The 18,010-nt window shown below is 44.7% G+C and overlaps 1 protein-coding gene across 1 annotated transcript in view; it reads right to left on the bottom strand.

Annotated features, from left to right (window-relative positions):
* Positions 1-659: 659 nt before the first annotated feature.
* The window catches only part of LOC116597122 (aldehyde oxidase 2), a 79,239-nt gene continuing 61,888 nt past the window's right edge, over positions 660-18,010 (bottom strand). The window contains exons 32-36 of the mRNA XM_032354367.1: positions 17,102-17,167; positions 16,805-16,993; positions 14,114-14,281; positions 4,080-4,155; positions 660-2,023 (exon numbers count right to left, since the gene is read on the bottom strand). Coding sequence (XP_032210258.1) covers positions 4,102-4,155; positions 14,114-14,281; positions 16,805-16,993; positions 17,102-17,167 — 477 coding nt within the window. The 3' untranslated portion in view covers positions 660-2,023; positions 4,080-4,101. The remainder of the gene's footprint in view (positions 2,024-4,079; positions 4,156-14,113; positions 14,282-16,804; positions 16,994-17,101; positions 17,168-18,010) is intronic.

Here is an 18,010-nt window from a genome sequence, read left to right as displayed (position 1 = left end):
CATACCTGTAGGGCTCTGCACTCAGCATGGGGCATGCCTGGGATTCTCTCTCACTCTCTTTCAAATAAATAAATAAATATTTTGTTTAAGAAAGTGGTTATATTTCTTGCTTGTGTGAGAACTGGCTGGATGGGGATGGTCTGAGAGTAAGTCCCTGCACTATATGCCTTTTTCTATTTTTGAACTGTGTGAATGTATTATTAATTCAAAGAATCTAGTAACTATCCTTTAACGATACTTATTAGAGCCCAAATAACTGGTTGCAAGTATGTGGTTTCAAATGAGCCTTTTTGAAAAAGTATTTGATATCCATGCCATTCAGATTGTGTATCAACTCGCACAAATGATTTTCATACAGACCCTTCTATTTTTGCTCCTTTAGAGTTCTCAGCTGTGACAAATAGAAAATAAATGCCTAGTAACTAACCATCCTTAGCCCTAACAGACCAAATTTTTACAAAATATGAGTAACACTTACCACTGTTTAAAATGATACAGATGATAAAAATTTTTTTTTAAAATATTTTATTTATTATTTAACAGAGAGAGAGAGCGCGCGAGCATGCAAGCACAAGTGGGGGCGGGGCAAAGGGAGAGAGAGAAGCAGGCTCCCCGCTGAGCAGGAGCCACACGAAGGGCTTGATCCCTGGACCCCAGGATCATGACTTGAGCCAAAGGCAGACAGTTAACTGACTGAGCCACCCAGGTGCCCCAAAATAAATTTCTTATATTCACATTAGATTACAGAGTTAAGCGTTCTATTTTTCAGAGTCAAAACTTTTTTTTGTTACTTTCAACTGATTTTGCCCTGGCTACTCCCACTAAGTTCCCAAGCTCTTCCGCTTATGTGTGCAAGAATCTTGCGTAATTTTTTGTCCTGCCCGTGACCCTTCTGTTGTAGTCTCCTTTCTCTTTGGGCTCCAGTCCCCACTTCTTCCCTTAGACCCCTGCCGCCTAGTGAAGCCTCCAAAGTCTGCGGACAGGCCTGCACACAGCCGGATCCCAGTCGCTTCAACCAGGTGTGCTCACGGCCTCCAGGGACCTACAGGCTCCCAGTAGGGCAAGCCCAATTTTCGTCTTTCCCACCCTTTACCCAGTGCTCTCAGCTCAGCCCCTCCTCCCTCGTTCACTTCCTGAGTCACTGAGACAGTTGGCTCTGTGACCTTATCATGCAAATTTCTGCCTGACAGAATGTCAGTTTACCTCCTGACTTCCTGGTCAAAAAAAGGCCTACTTCTTATTCTGGTTTCTCCTCCTCTGATGACCTCTAAAAATCAGATTAAGGGAACTGGGTGCATCCCCGATGTTTTAAACTACAATGTACAATTTAGAACTCTTTTGCTCTGTTTTAGTTCCCTCCAATATATGGGAAACGGAGCAGTGAAGTATTTCTGAAACTGATATTAGATCAGGTGTTTTTTATAGACAAAATAAAAAGGGTTTTATGATAATATATTGAAAACGTTTTTACATTGCCTTTTCTCTCCAAATTCCAAAAGAGGGTTAACCGGTTGAATAGCTGACGTACATGAGTAAAATACCACTCTTTTGCTGTCAAATGCACATGCACAGACCCACAGCTAATCCACAGCAGGAACAAAACCAAACCTTGCAGAACTCTTGCGGTCTTCCTATCTGTGGCCACTGAATCGAACATATCCCTGAGAAAAGTAATCATGTATTTATTTACCGAGAAGCCTCTTTCATTCTAGTTCTGTAACTTGCATTACTAGTCCTGTCAGACTGGATGGACACAGAAAGAAACAATTTGCTTTTAGAGCAATATTTACATGACATCCTCAGAAACAAATCAAACTTAAACTTGGCTACTGTGGCTATTGCGGAGTTGGTCTGGTGGCCTCTAGCCTAGAAAGTCTAAGTAAATAATTTATAAATAATGATTCATCTTTAACCTAATCAGACTTGAATAATGTTTCTAAAATTTGTGTCTTTTTTCCACAACAGTATAAGAATATCAGTTGGGATTAACAAACCACCTTTTCACTTGTGAAGATTGAAACACCTGGAAAAAAAAAAAGAGAATAATTATAAAAGAGTGCAAATCCCCCAACTTTTGCTTATAAGGAAAACAATGAATAGTTGTAAAATTGGATGGGTGGAGCTTTATGGATACGAATAAGTACATTTAGGTCATTCTGATTCTTCCTTGGCTCCCATGTCTTCATTTATAAAACAAATGAGAAGCTGGAGGAGCTCAGAGATTTTCACACATTTTCAGCAGAGGTTTAAAATGTTATCAGAACACACACACACACACACACACACAATTTTAGTGTGGTATAAATTTAAGAAGGTCAATGTTTTAACATTTGCTTATAAAGCAGATATGTGAGAACAATGATGCTACTTTGAAGAAAGCAAAAATCTGAACATGCAGGTAAAGGATGAAAAAGACTCAGAATGTGATTTATATCTCCATCTTTATTTTAATTGCACAGCATGGGGATCATTCGGACACAACAAATACTTTAAGTGGTAAAGCAGCAAAAGAGATTTTGGGGGCTTGGTTTTGAGTTTTATTTTTTTAAGTTTCTCTTGCGATCTGAAGCCTTTATGTTGAAGTTTGTACAAAAATTTGACAACCCAGTTCATTCACTGGTGGTCTCCAATTTGTTAAAGTTTGGCACTTAGCGTATCTGAGTGTGTGTGTGTGTGTGTGTGTGTAGCTTTTCTTGATTGAATACTAGTGTCAGGCACAATGCAGTGCCCTTTACAAACCTTGTTTTATACAGGCAGTAGAGTGAATTTGCTATCATATCCAGATTTTAGTACTTGGAACAACAGAGGTAGGGAGAGAGAGAATAATTAAAGGGCTAGGAGCTAGGTATTCTGCCCTCTATACGTGGGTGCATGTTATTTAATTATTATTTTATAATGATTTAAGATATAATTTTAAATGTTGACTATTTTGATTTTTGCTATTATTATGAAAAGAGAAACAAAAGTCTCACCAATTGTTTGGTCTGATTTAGCAAAACTATCCATGCAAGTTCTTATGTGACAAAGCAAAATGGAATTAAACATATCTGTTAATACGCATAGGTTGTTTTAGACATTTAATTGGAAAATTAGAATTCAATGAAAAAAATTTTTTCTCTGAATTTATGATGTAGTTCTCAATTCTGCTTTCATATTCGGCATTAGAAAATGTTGCCCAGTAAGTGTGTAGAAAAACGGTTTACTTTTCCAACAATAAAAGTATCTTTCTTTTTGTCAGCATATATATCCCAGACTGTTTTGGTGGCTGTGCTCCAAAGCCTTCAGTGGTCTGGGTTTTGTGTTAAGCTGCACTACAAAATTGTAGCAGTTGAGCTCAACGAATACAACTAGATACCTCTTTTAAATAGCACTAATTAATTATAAATGTGGGAAGCAATCGATTTTAATTTGATGTTTTGCACTCAAGATATAAGTAATTCTCAAAAGAATCAGGGAATAGGATTTTGAAAGTATCTTAATCCACAGCTTTCTCATTTTATATTTTATTTTAAGATGAGAAGAAAAACTGGGACAGCTGGCTGGTTTAGTCCATGGAACATGTGACTCTTGTCACAACATGAGTTGTGAGTTCAAGCCCCATGCTGGGTGTAGAGATTACCTAAAAATAAACATCTTTTAAAAAGAGAAGAAAATGAAAAGAGAAATTGCTGTTTTTTGTGTGTGTAAGATGTCCTGACTTTCCTTATCGGCATCCAGAGCCATGCATGTTTAGTGTTAAAATGTTGGGTAAGATTTAAAAATGAAACTAGAGGGACTCTTGGGTGGCTCAGTGAGTTAAAAGTCTGCCTTGGGCTCAGGTCATGATTCTGGGGTTCTGGGTGGCAAGGGGCCCTGTTCATCAGGGAGCCTGCCTCTCCCTCTTCCTCTGCCCCTCCCCTTGCTCCTTCTCTCTCTCTCTCAAATGAATAAAGAATCTTAAAAAAAAAAAAAAAAGAAAGAAAAGAAACTCGATTTATACATCTGTGCAATCCTAAATTTCCTTAGAATACCGTTTGAAAGCTAGTCAACCGGCTGATGTTTTTTCTTTCTGAGTTTATCTTTTAGCTTAATATTCTTACCTTTTAAGAAATGACAGCAATGTTATGCTATAGGGATGGACCAAGGTTTAAATGTCTTCGGGTCATCTCTTGGGATCTAAGAAAGAAAGTAAATCAAATACTTAATGTCATAATGCCATTGCAATAGCTTATCAGAAAAAACTATCTTGAATCTGTAGGTTTAAAAAAAAAACTTTTTAAAAAGATTTTATTTATTTATTCGACAGAGAGGCAGGCAGAGAGAGAGAGAGGGAAGCAGGCTCCTTGTTGAGCATGGAGCCCAATGTGGGACTTGATCCCAGGACCCCGAGATTATGACCTGAGCTGAAGGCAGATGCTTAACAACTGAACCACCCAGGTGCCCCTGAGAATGATAGATCTTAGGAAATGTTTGGGGGAGGCTTGTGGGAAGGGGAGAGTGGTTAGGTGAGAGTTGTTTGCATGGGAGTCTACACACTTGGTCTCTTCTGCAGTGATCTGAGAACAGCCTCGTCTACACCTTTAGCACAGGTATGATTTGTGTGGATCAGCGCCTTTGCTAATTAACCCCCGGGCTCATTTATTATCCTGGGCTACAAGCCCCAAGAATTTAACTTGTTTATCCTTCTTCCTTGGGCTCCTTAATTCCTGAGTTCTCTGCTGGGAATTCCCCCTCTTAGGTCTGGCAAAGAGTCATCCAACCCCTCAACCCCCGCACCTCCCATCCCCCCACCCCGTTTTGTTTAGAGAGTTGGCTTTTAGTTACAAAAGTGCTCAAAACAAAACAAAAACAAACTTCCCATAAGTAATGGAAAGTTATGAAGATTCCAAAAAGCTTTTCTCCTGATATTTCTTGCACACAAATACAAAAAGACAAAGAAGCAAAACACAACTTTCAACTTCTTATCTTTACAAATTCTGCTCTGTTTGCTTTTAGTCTGTACTGAAGTGTAAATGGAGGCTAGGTGTGCCTTTCTCAGAGCGCTTTCCCGCATTCTCCACCTCACCCGGCTGGGGAGTTGCTTGGCCATCTCGTCTACAATCAGCCTGGTGCACCCGGGCTGGGCAAGACCGGGACAAAGCTCCTCAGTGTAGTCTGAGGTAGATTCAGGTCAGCTCCTCTGCTAAAGGGAATGGAATTTTTACTCTTTTCCAAAACCTGCTTCCAATTCTTTTCACCAGACCTAGGCCCCCAGGGTGCCCCTCAGCTTTGGAACACAGTCATTCCTGGCCTTCTTGAGTCTCACCACTGCCTAGCTCTTGGAGTGAGGACCTCACTTCTTTGGGAGAGGGGGTCTCCGAGGCCCCACCTCTGCGACTTAAGCTGCTCTCCACTGGCTTTGGGAGAGCTTCCCTTTATCTTCTTTCCCTGCTGCCATCATCATCATCTTCTTCTTCTTCTTTTTTTTTAAAATATTTTATTTGTTTATTTGACAGCTAGAGAGAGAGCACAAGTAAGCAGAGTGGCAGGGAGAGGGGGAGAGAGAGAAGCAGGCTCTCTGCTGAGAGCCTGATGCGGGGCTCGATCCCAGGACCCTGGAATCATGACCTGAGCTGAAGGCAGCCGCATAACCAACTGAGCCACCCGGGCGCCCCCATCATCTTCTTCTTAATGAAGGCAATATTCACCATGACTGTCAAGATCAATTCTGCTTTTCATGAACTCTCGGCTTCTGAGCTACATCTGGCCCAGTCTCATTGGTCTCAAGGTCTAGAGGCAATGGGGAGCTGCCATCAACGCAGGACTCTTTACCCTCATCATCGTGCAGTAAAGCATGAAGTCAGCAGGCTGGCTTGTCCCAAACTGGCACACTTTAAAAAAAGCTTTAGCCCCAGACCAGCTCCCGGGAGGTAACACCAAAGGCCTTAAAATGCCACCTGGTAAGATGTCTTTGTTTACCTCAGCCCTTGAGCCATGTGGTATCATTTGACCTCTGGAGGGTCTGGACACTGAGTAACTAAGGTCAGATGCAGACAACTGGTGTGTACTTGACCGATCTCTAATAAAAGCTCTGGATACAAAGGCTCAGGTAAGCTTCTCTGGTTAGCAGTGCCTTGTATACGTTCTCACCCATCACTGCTGGGAGATTTAGGTGTTGTCTGTGTGACTGCCCTGGGAGAGGACAACTGGAAGTGGGTGCCTTGTCTGTCCTGGATCCGGCCCTATGTTCCGTTTTCCTTCGCTGATGTCCGCCTGTAGCTTTTCACTGCAATAAACCACAGCCGTGAGTATACCCGCTTTTCTGAGTTCTGTGAGTCTGTCTCACATTAAATCTGAAGGTGGTCATGGGTACTTCTGACTCAGTCATCTTCGTTATCATCACCATCACTATCCTCGTGGTCAGTGTGCCTTGACCAATATGTGTGACAACTGTGAAGTGTTTTTCATGCGTTATCTTAATCACTCTTGACTACAACATTGTCAAGTAATTAGAGTTATTCGCTCTGCATACCTCTCTCCTGCTTTCATAGATAAGGAAACAGGATGATGGGAGAAATCATGTAAATCACTAAAGGCAGAGCTAGGGCTGCTGGGCACAGCCTCCGGACTCCAGGGCCTGTGTCTGAGCCACGGAGCGCACGGCAGCTCGGGCCGCTAGTTCAGCCGCTGCCTCTTGCCCGTTTCACGCTGTTCCCTGCTTGCTTCCCTCTCTGCATCGAGCCTTGCCCTGTTCCCTTTCAGGTCTGCGCCTGCCTCTCTTCTTCCTCTGCTTCTCGCCGCTGGAGGAGGTAACTTCCTGACACCAGGTAGGAGAGCTTTTAGCTACAAAAATGCACATTCGGTAACAGAGAGGCAGGGGGGAGGAGAATGAGATGAAGAACACGAGGGCACATGCCTGTCTGAGCGTGTGTGCACGTGAGCACGCGTGTGTGTGTGTGTGTGCACCTCACGGGAACAGAACGGCAGACAGTGCTCTGAGGAGGCCCCCGGGAGCCTCCAGCACGAGCGCTCCTGAGCCTGCGTGGGTGTCTGTGCTCCAGCCCCGGGGCCCACGGGGCCGAGGTGTGTCTGGGCTGCTCTGAAGGCCTTGCCAAGTGTGTGTGGCTGAGCTTCCAGCAGAACAGGATGCGGAAGGCGTGTTTCTACATGTGTTGGGGGAGGTTCCAACACTACAAAGGAGCAGAACGCAATTTTGTGGGACGGGCAGGACCTCTCCCTCTGCTCAGAGAAATGTAAGGCAGAGCACAGGGTATGCGGTTGAGGACTAGTGTGTGGGGACAAACCAGCCGAGGGCAGTGCGGGAAACGGGGCCGCTGACAGCGCGGAAAATGCTCATGTGTCTCTCCGTCTGGCAGGAGGGGCTCCTTTTGCTCGACTAAGCAGGTGGCGCGTTTAGTGCTGCCAGCTCTCGCTCAGTCTGGGCATCTTGGGATGCAAAAGAAGCAGGAAGGGAAGAAGCAGCCCGGGGCGGAGGTGCCAGTGCCTCGGAGGGAAGGGAGCGGGAGGAAGGAGGCGGGACTGGGTTTGCAGAGGGGACGGGAAGGCCTGCGGGAGCACACGCCCGCCGCACAGAGGCAGGCAGGCCGGCCCCGGCGCTGGGTACCGGTCTACAGTGAAAGGACGGGTGCCCGTGAACTTGCTCTACAGCCCGGCCTCAGCCGAACATACGCCACAGCCACCTGTTGTGGTTGCAAGCCTTCCTTAGGAGTCAGCACGATAAAACTGCCCCTTCAGAATGTGGGGGGGACTGAAACCCGTCTAGATACTTGCTTGTCAGCCGAGTGTCGGGTTGCAGCTTCCAGGAGACAGACACTGAATCTGTCCTTGGCTCTACATGGCTTCCCACGGCGGCAGCCCCCACACGCCGCGGTGTTGTGGCTGCTTTAATAAATACTTCTTGCTGCTAGTGATAACAAGGTTTTTGTATTCATCCTACTGCCAAATTCTTCAAGGCAGGGTTTTTCTAATTGTTAAAGCTGTGGAGCTCTTCATGTCTCTGAATCCCAAAGTTTTATTTTGGGTTTTTTGGATGAAATCACTGTTTCTAAGGAAAAGTTCTAACTTGAAAGTATTAATTAGGTATTTTCTGTATATCTTTAAGAGAAATGTCCTTTTTTCCCCCCTTGTGGAATTTTAAATGACTCTACAAAACACATTTTCCAAGAAATACATTTTTCTTTCTCCTGTCTCCAAAAAGGGAATATATGGGATGGTGTTTCTGGCTCTATGGGAGGCTGCTCTGCTGGGCTCAGAGCAGAACCTGCCACCAGCGACCTGTTCTGAGCAGCAGCTGAGCACCGAGGAACGGGCCGTGGATAAAAACAACAATCAACAACTCTGATCAAGATAAGCAAAGCCACAGATGTAAATATCTTTGATATAGTAAAGATTGTTCAAATTGAAGATTTTTTTTTTTTTTGGCCTGCTTTTCATTGAAACTTAAAACTACTTATCTGTGAAAATGAGGCTGCTAGTGTTAAGGGTAGATTTTTTCGATTCACCAGGTCAACATGATTTAATGTGGAAACTCTTCTCAAGCCCTTTGGGAGGGGCATATTTTGAAGAAATTCATGAATAGTTATGGGTGTTTGGTGGAAACTTCACCTAATATTTACAGAGTGACTTATATTTACACAATATTTTTACTTGTGTTATTTTATTTAATTCCAAAGGAAAAGTACTGAGGATTTGGCCATCATTTCTGTTTAAGAAATAGATATAGCCCAGCTGTTATTTACCTTATGGTTATAAGGAGGTTATTAAAAGAGGCTATTTTAGACTTTCCTATGTTCATGCTCTGGTACACAGAACTTCTGAACCTCTTGACTTCTTATATGTCGGAACAAATTGTGTTTTGACAACAGAATTCAAAGGCCAATATACTAGGAGTGTTAATATCTGTTTCTTAAAAAAAGCTTGTTTTTGTTTTTTTGCCTAGTACAGTGTTATATGCCGGGGTGAATCATTATATACAGTCGACCCTTGAACAACGTGGGGGCTGGGGTGCTGACACCCTGTGAAGGTGAAAATCCACTTATAATTTTGATTCCCCTGAAACTTAAGTACTAATAGCCTACTGTTGACTGAAATGAACGATGTTACTGATAACAGAGCTGATTAACACATGCGTATTCTATACTGTATTTTTATTATTAAGTAAGAGATGAGAAGAAGTTATAAAGAAACTCTGAAGGAAGAGAAATACATTTACAGTGCTGTACTGTAATAAATCTGGGTATAAGTGGACCTGCACAGTTCAAACCCGTGTTGTTCAAGAGTTGACTGTATTTCTATTAAAATATCATGTTGTATGGGGCACCTGGGTGGCTCAGTGGGTTAAAGTCTCTGCCTTCAGCTGGGGTCATGATCTCAGGGTCCTGGGATCGAGCCCCGCATCGGGCTCTCTGCTCAGCAGGGAGCCTGCTTCCTTCTCTCTCTCTGCCTGCCTCTCTGCCTACTTGTGATCTCTCTGTCAAATAAATAAATAAAAGCTTTAAAAAAAATACCATGTTGTAGTTTGATTATATGTAAATCTGTTAGAGGCTCAGATTTGTTCTAAGATGCTTTAAAGAGACGGGTCCGTGTGAGGAGCCAGGCTATGAGAACTTTCGGAGGCCTGCTGTGTGAGCAAATTGTAATTTCTAAAGAACCGAAGATATAGCCCCGGGTTGTGATAGAGGCTGATGGCGAGGGAAGCCGGAATAAGGGTTATTCAGGGTTTACCCTCTGATGTGAAGATAAGGAAGCCATAAATTTTAGGTTTAATTAATTAATTAATTAATTATTTTAGAGAGAGAGAGGGAGAGGGGGAATCTTAAGCAGGCTCCACACTCAGCACAGAGCCTGATGCAGGGCTTGAACTCAGCACCCTGGAATTGTGAGCTGAGCTGAAATCAAGAGTCGGGTGCTTAACCGGCTGAGCCGCCCAGGCCCCCGCACGTTTTTATTTCTCCTACCTTGATGCCGGGAAGAACAACAACCGCAGCCTCTTAGTCACAAGCTGTTTTCTACCAATCTCAGAGACGGGCAAGGTAAGGCCGTTTTTGAGGGCTACTTGGTCCTGTGCCACTTGGAATCCAATGAAACTGCCACAGGGCCTTTGTATGAACTGTTCTCTAACCATACCATTACGAGCTTTATGCTTGTTCCCTCACTTCATTCCGACCTCAGCTCAAATGGCAATGCCCTAGAGAAAATTTCTCTAATAAACCGTCAAAAATAATAAAAAATAATCTCTCCATCCCATTCGAGCCCCCGATTTTCCTATTTTGCTCCACAGTGTTTATCACCACTTGAGATTATGTTGTGAGTCTGTTGTTTCCTGTCTGGTTTCCCCAGTAGTGTGCAAGCCCCATGGGGGCAGGGGTTGGCTGGCTCACTGTTTCTCTTATTCCCCAGCAGTGTCCAGTGCACGGAAAAATGAATGAATGATTGCATGAATGACCAAAGCTGGGGCTTTGACTCTAAGGAAAGGTTAAGGCAAAGTTAGAAAAGTTTTGTTCTATTGATGTACAGGCATAACCCACAGTCAGCTTAGCACCTATAATTCATGATAATTATTTGTCTTTCTCCCCTGCTACACTGTAAACAACTCGAGAGCAAGTATCTGTGAGCCTGGTTCACCAGTATACTCCCAGTACCTCAAAATATGCAAAAAGTATTAAATTGATTTCTTGTATTTGATTAAAAATATGAAAGGTGAGTAGGGATTAGCCAAGCCAAAGTCAGAGCTTGGTGGAGGCCCCTGTCCTTGACAGGAGGAACAGACAGAAGGCGGCAGGCGTGAGGAGGGAAGGCGGGGGAGGGAACCACGCAGAGCTGGAGAAGAGGGTGAGGCTGGCCATGCTGGATGTCGCAGGTTTACAGATTCGGCAGGGCAAGTTGAAAAGTTCTATCTTTATCTGAGGATCAACGGGAACATTTCACCTTGTATACGTGCTAGAGTGACATGGTCATATTTGTCACACCATGACTTTCTGGCCACACTAGGAATGGGAAGGCCAGCAAAGAGGCTGCTTCCACCCAGACTAGAGAGATGGAAGGTACTTATGGTCCCCAGAAAGGACGCACCACAAAGGGAGAGGCTGCTCTCTGTTTCATTCACTTCGGAATTCCCAGCCCCCTGAACAAGGTCTGCCACCTGCTTTGTGGTACAATACGGATGGAGGAGTATTGCCCTGGCCTGTGACAGGAAGTAACAGAATCTGTATTTTTGTGTTTCTTGTTCTCTTTGTTAAAATCAAGAGTCAGGACTTCCTCCTCTCTGCTTCCCTTGGGAAGGCTGGCCCCACTCAAGACTTGGCTTCTGGTTTTCCCTTTGCTGTTAAGTGTTTGGAGGTCAGAACAGAGAAACTCTTGAATCCCTGAAGTGTTGTCAAGAATTTGAAGAAGCTTTGCTCTTATCATGAAGTCTCTCGCAATTATACTGTCCAGATGTTTTTAACTATTTATGGCAGGGGTATCTCAATTTTGGAAAATGAGTACTAAATAAGGTAAATGTTATGTATAAATAATTATGACTTAAAAGATGATTACAAGTGTATATGAATATATATATACACCAATTTTTTAAAAAGGTTATATTTATTTGTCAGAGAGAGAGAGAGAGCGAGAGAGAGCACACGAGAGCATAAGCAGGGGGAATGGCAGGCAGAGGCAGGGGGAGAAGCAGTCTCCCAGCTAAGCAGAGAGCCCAATGTGGGGTTCAGGACCTGAGCAGAAGGCAGATGCTTAACCAACTGAGCCACCCAGGTGTCCCCGAATACCAAAATTTTTATGATTATTTCCCATTAGTGGGATTGCGGCTGATTTTAATTTTCATCTTATTCTTTGTGACATATTTCTTACTTTTCCATAATGGATGTATGTTACTTTTATGAAAATAAAAAATAATACATATAACTAAAATGAGGTTTATAATATCAAATCCAGATTATAACATGAGGTGCTATTTAAAGATTTTATTTATTTATTTGTCAGAGAGAGAGCATGAGCAAGAGCGAGCACAGGCAGAGTGGAAGGCAGTCAGAAGGAGAAGCAGGTTCCCTGCGGAGCAAGGAACCCGATGTGGGACTCGATCCCAGGACGCTGGGATTATGACCTGAGCCGAAGGCAGCTGCTTACCAACTGAGCCACCCAGGTGTCCCTAACATGAGGTGCTATTTAGATGTGTTTTAGAAAATGTGAAGGCTGGGTGGTTCAGTCGGTTAGGTGTCTGCCTCCAGCTCAGGTCATGATCCCAGCGTCCCGGGATCGAGCCCCGCATCAGGGTCCTTGCTCAGTGGAGAGTCTGCTTCTCCCCCTCCTTCTGCCCCCAGCCCTTGGCTTATGGTCTTCTGCTTGTGCTTTCTCGAGAGTTGCTTCCACTCCCTTGCTCCCAAATAAATAAAATCTTTAAAAAATAATTGGTGTACATAATTAGTGGATGGGTATACCAATTATTAGGTGAGTTATATCCACAAAGACATATTAAATTAGACTTATCAAAAAACCAACAGACTTGGGAGAAAATGGGCAATTGGAATCCACTTTTTACCATTGCGTGTGACAGACTGACTGCCAGATAACCCAACTATTAAAAATGGCCCAAAAGCCTGGAAACGAAGGAATTCGTTTTCTGAGAGCCAGGCCGTTTGAAGACTAAGTTAAATATGGGCAAGAAAGGGAGATTAGAACCTGCTGCTGTGTGTTTTTCGTTTTGTTAATCTGCCCCATTTGGAGAAGGGATATTTATTACTGCAAAAGCTAAGTGAGAACATTTTTTGAAAGGTCAGGAGTGCTCACGCTTTGGGGTAGAAATCAAGTGATTCCACAGTTACCGTGTGACCACCGCTGTTGGGAGGGGGCGGACTGGGCCCTCGAGGCTCGGGTCAGCCCAGGGAAGGGCTCCCTGCCATGGGGGGAGGCTGGTTCCGACTGTGGCCAGTTGAGCAGGACTGAGCCGAGGCAGGCGGTAGTAACCCTCCCGGGCAGTCAGGTGAGGGGCCGCCTCGGGGGCACGGCTGTTGCCGGGACACTTGGTGGGAAAGATGGGCCGCTGGGTATGACTGGAGTGCAAGAAATGTGGAGTCAGATTTGGAGATGGGAAGAGGACTGGATTGTGTCAGGGAAGGAAATGTGTTGTGATGACACACTTCCTTTTAAGCAGCATTCCCAAATCCTGGGTCACATTACTCTTCTGCTCTAAGGCTGGATGCTTTGAAGAGGTTAGTTAAGTATTGAGGCTTTTTTCACTATAGATCTGAACACACAAATTTCTTTTAAGAGGTACAGAATTAATTCTTTTCTCTCTAGGAGGCAACGTATTAAACGGGAGCCAGACGGTCTGGGTTCGAATCTTGACTTTGGACAAAGTTTCCTCAATAGTAAAATGAAGAAAATAATACCAGTTACCTGATAGAGTTAGGGAAATGACTGATGAGATAATCTGTGTAAAATACTTAGGGCAGTGCTCAATCAGTGTAACTAGTGTTATTAGTTACATTAGGATCTACGAGGAAATGGGCACAGGTGGGCTCAACGACCTCGCCGAGGGGACGTGTTTGCACCAGTCGGGGGTTGGGATGGCTGCGTGCGGGCGCATGTCGCTGGTGACGGCCCTGTCCTCCCTCTCCTGGGCTGGCAGGCATGGTCGTGCTGTGCACAAGCAGCAGCTCGTAAAAAGATCCTGTCATTTCTCTAGGAAAGGTGTCCTCTGTGTTTGTAAAGGGCACACGGACAATACATTATCAGATGTAGCCACGCGAGACATGGGTAGTTTCTGTGTTTGCTTTTCTTGAAGAGTAGGATAGATCAGGCAGGACAGAGGAGGAAATATTTACAACAGCTCCGTGACATTATCCAGTTGCTTCCTATTCAGCTACTAGTTTTTGAAGCATGATAAATCATCCCGCCTCAGTGCTGCCGAGACAACCAAACACATACCAGATGTGGAAATGCTTTTTAAAAATTTAAAATTGCTACACCTAAAAAAGGTATTGTGTGATTTATTTTTACCCTCTTGTACTCTGATTAGCTTTTATTTTATAATTTGAGCTTGTAATTTGATCAGATTGGGTTATGAATTTACCTTAGAGGCCTAAGAAATAAGAGACAGAAAAGTCACCTTTTAGGAAAACAACCAATAATTCCATACCATCTCTGTGAACCGATCCGCACAGGCCATTCGAACCCATTCTGGTGTCGCTGGGCTCCTCACTGTGAAGTCCTCGGCTATGCCCCTTTCCCTGTGGGCTGCGGCCACCGCGTCAGTGATGGCGAAGAACACAGATGAGCCCAGGAACATTCCGGACTCCCCCAAGCCCTGCAAGAGAGCACGTTTGTTGTAGAATCTTCTAGACTAGATTACAAGCTACTATATTCAGGACCCAGGTCTTTTTCCACCATTGTATCCCTAATGTCTAGCACAGTGTCTTGTTCACAGTAATTCTCAATAATTTGTTCACTGACATATCGATTGAATGAAGCTTGAGTACTCGCAAAAATCCCAGTATGCCCTGAACTTCATAGATCTGTAATGTTGTCTTTAAATCTTTGTTCTATAGGAAAGGTAGGTGCGTGTGTGTGGGGGTATCCTATTGTTTGTTTATTTATTTATTTTTAAAGATTTTATCTATTTACTCATTAGAGAGAGAGAGTGTGGTGGGGGGGCAGAGAGAGGAGCAGGCTCCCTGAAGAGCAGAGAGCCCGATGCGGGACTCCATCCCAGGACCCTGGATCATGACCTGAGCTGAAGATAGATGCTTGACTGACTGAGCCTCCCGGGTGCCCTGTGTGGTATCCTGTTTAGAGAAGCACATTCAACGGCCAATTTCATGAGTGAGAGAAAAATGCCTCATTAGGACTGCAGCACCGGGGAGGTAGGATACTCTAGAAGAAGAGTACAGACTTGGGCACCAGATGATGGCGTGCAGACCTATCACACGCAGGGAACCGTCAGGTAATATACATGAGTGATGTGGGCAGTTGAAGGACAGCAAGGAAAAGTGGGAATTATGGGGAATAGAGATATCGCCACGTCCTGTCTAAAGGGGCCCCTGTTCTTCAGTTCTAGCAATTGATGTCTTCTAAGAATATAACCAAAATTACCAGATCATCCAATTTTTCAAGAGAATTTAGATAATCTTATTTTAATGTGCAGTTCTCTGATTTTTAAGACTTATTTATTTCAGAGAGAGAGCGAGGAGAGGGAGAGAGAATTTCGAGCAGACTTACTGTTGAACACGGAACCCAGTGTGGGGCTTGATCTCAGGGCCCTGAGATCATGACCCGAGCTGAAATCAAGAGTTGGCCACTTAACCAACTGAGCCATCCGGGTGCCCCTACAACTCCCTGATTTTAAAAAAACACTGTGTGGGTCACAGAAAACACATCTGAAGCCTACATTCAGCCAGTGGGCCCCCAATTTGCAACCCTGAGCTGGAGACATGAAGTGAGCATTCTGGCTCTTACTTCCTCTATTTCTCTGGGTGGGATTATCTCTCAGAGCCTCTGTCCCTCTATTGGTGAAATTCGGGCAATGATATTTGCGTTACAGGGTGTTGTAAAGTTCAGGAAGTGCAAAAGCACCTAGCATAGTGCTTGGTACTCGGTAGGTCCCTGTTATTATTACATAGTACACTCCATGGGACACCTGTAAACCCATGATTTTCCTCAGGCTCTGCCTATGAGTGGCTGGCCACAGCCACAGGACTCACGAGTTCCCCGTCCTACTGTTCTTGGTGGCCTGAAAGCTGCTCTTTGAGTGATTTCCAGCCTAATGAGAATCCAAAGGGGATGCTGATTTTCCTTCCTTTCAAATTTGCAACCCCCGCCCCCCCCACCTCTCCACTTCCCCCCCCACCGCACGCCCAGAGAAAGTTCCTGGGCTGACAGTGTGCTCCAGTTTGGAAAGGAGAACATTCCAGCAGATATAGGTGAACTCATTTTCTCATACATCGGTTCGTCACCCCTAGTAAGAAGCCACCTGAAAGTCTTGAAAGGAAGTTTTAGCAATACATCTCAAACCTAAAGGAAGTTTCTACCGAGAGTGACTTTCTCATAATCTCCAGGCAGCAGTGCCAGTAAATGCTGACCTTTCTTTTCGTTCGCAACTCCACTACGCCAGCAATTACTAATGGTTTGTGTCTTTGCTTCCTGACACCACCAACATTCTGGGCCAGAGAAGCCTTTGCTGGGGGCTTTCTTGTGCACTGAAGGCTCTTTATTTAGCAGCACCCCTGGCCTCTCTACCCAGAGTAGGCGCATCTCCTCGCTCCACAACCCCAGTGTGACAACCACGTATATCCCCAGACACTGCCAAATGTCCCCTGTGGCCCAGTGGAGAACCAGTGTTCTGGATCCATTTCTGGGGATGGACGAGAACCCTGAGCCCCCAAGAGGTGAGCGTTTCATCTGCCATCACAGGGAGCTGGCGAGGTGAGGATAGGAACCCAGGTCCACTGAGGCCTTGGTCCAGGATGCTTCCCATGCTGCCGCAGCTTCCCAGGATTTCAGGAGTGTGACGCCTTCAATCTCATTTACTATTTCAGCCGTAAGGCTCTTAAGTGAAACTATTATTCTGTCAGATCAGAACTTTTCACTGAATCTTAGCATTTCCAGTGAAAGAGGATACTAACACATAAAGCCCTTGGCCAAGGATGGCCATTGGGCAGAGATCGCTTATCCCTGGGTGACTCTTCTCCAAATTCTAATAGTCTCTTGTCATTTGCTCCTGATACAGGTTGGCATGATTATGACCATGATTATGATTATTTTTGTCCACCTGCTTTCATTTACATGCTGCTCGATGATCACACTGCACAGCGGCAGGTGTTTGGGTGCTTACCTTGGAGGAATAGATGGTTGGCGGGCTTTGTGATGATGGCAACAGGGAGACATTGAACTCCTCTGGGATGTCAGCGATGGCTGGAATTTTGTACTCATCTGGGCCTCGAGAGTACAGAACACCTTCTGGGGAATATTTTAGTTCTTCAGTGGTATAAAGGCCCATTCCCTGAATAAAGGAACCCTCAACCTGAAAGGAGAAAACGTCGAGCTCCGTGATGCTGTATGCCTTTTAGAAGTACTTGGCTACCCCAGAATGACTTTCAGGAAGTGTCCATCCTCGTGGGCCGGCACCTACCTGCCCAATGTCAATGGCAGGGTTTAGGCTGCAACACACATCCATGACGATGTCCGCTCGGATTTTCTGCCAAAAATGATAATGATCTCACCGTTAAAAACTTAAATTAAAAAGATTATCTTAAGGTTTATTTAAAGGTCTCCACTTACTCCAGAACTCCTGCTGGCTAATCACCCCTCCCTGAACCTCCTCAGTTTTAGAGGGGGGAAGAAATCTGCCAAGCCCTTCCACGTTAGTGCTGGGACCAGCCATGACCCCAGAAGATCTTTCGTAATCCTGGTTCTGACTTCTTTTAAGTGATTCCAAAGTCCATGGTATCTGAGTGCCTTTGAGTGTCATTTACTGAATAACTGATCCTGGTTGCTCACCTAATTCTAAACCTGGATTTGTTGTTCTGCTGCATTTCACGAGCTCCCGGAGTCCTCACGATGATTTGTTGGAGGCGCTATTATTGCCGTTTTGCAGAGGAAACCGTGTAGCCATAGTGGCATGTATGAAATTGGAGTTATGAAAGATCTTGGAACACAGGAGGGGAATCTTGAGACTGCCTTTGACTATGTTAATCTCCTTCCTTCCCTGAGAAACATCACACTAACTTGGCCCTTATACGTTGGCACAGGGCTCGGGCAGATTGGTTGTTAAGGAGAAACAGAAAGCCCTTATGTGCCAGTGGTCTACCTCAGGGTATCGCTGGGCTTTCCTTCCGCCCCCATGTCCTGGGCTTGTTCTGACAGTACCAGCATCCTCTGTTTGGGCTTACCAGCTGGGCTTCTCCCTTCTATCAAGCCCTTTGGGTCGGCAGTTCTGTTTTGACTCAAAAGTTGACCTTTCAGACAATCTTCCATGGGCATTGGGACCATCCTTCATTTATTCTCAACAGATAGGGCAGGAGGTTAGACACATCTCAGA

This window comes from Mustela erminea, chromosome 8 (assembly GCF_009829155.1).
Source record: "Mustela erminea isolate mMusErm1 chromosome 8, mMusErm1.Pri, whole genome shotgun sequence".
In the NCBI taxonomy this organism is placed as follows: Eukaryota; Metazoa; Chordata; class Mammalia; order Carnivora; family Mustelidae; genus Mustela; species Mustela erminea.
Note: the sequence above shows the minus strand (reverse complement) of the source record. Positions and strands in the feature narration are given on the sequence as shown.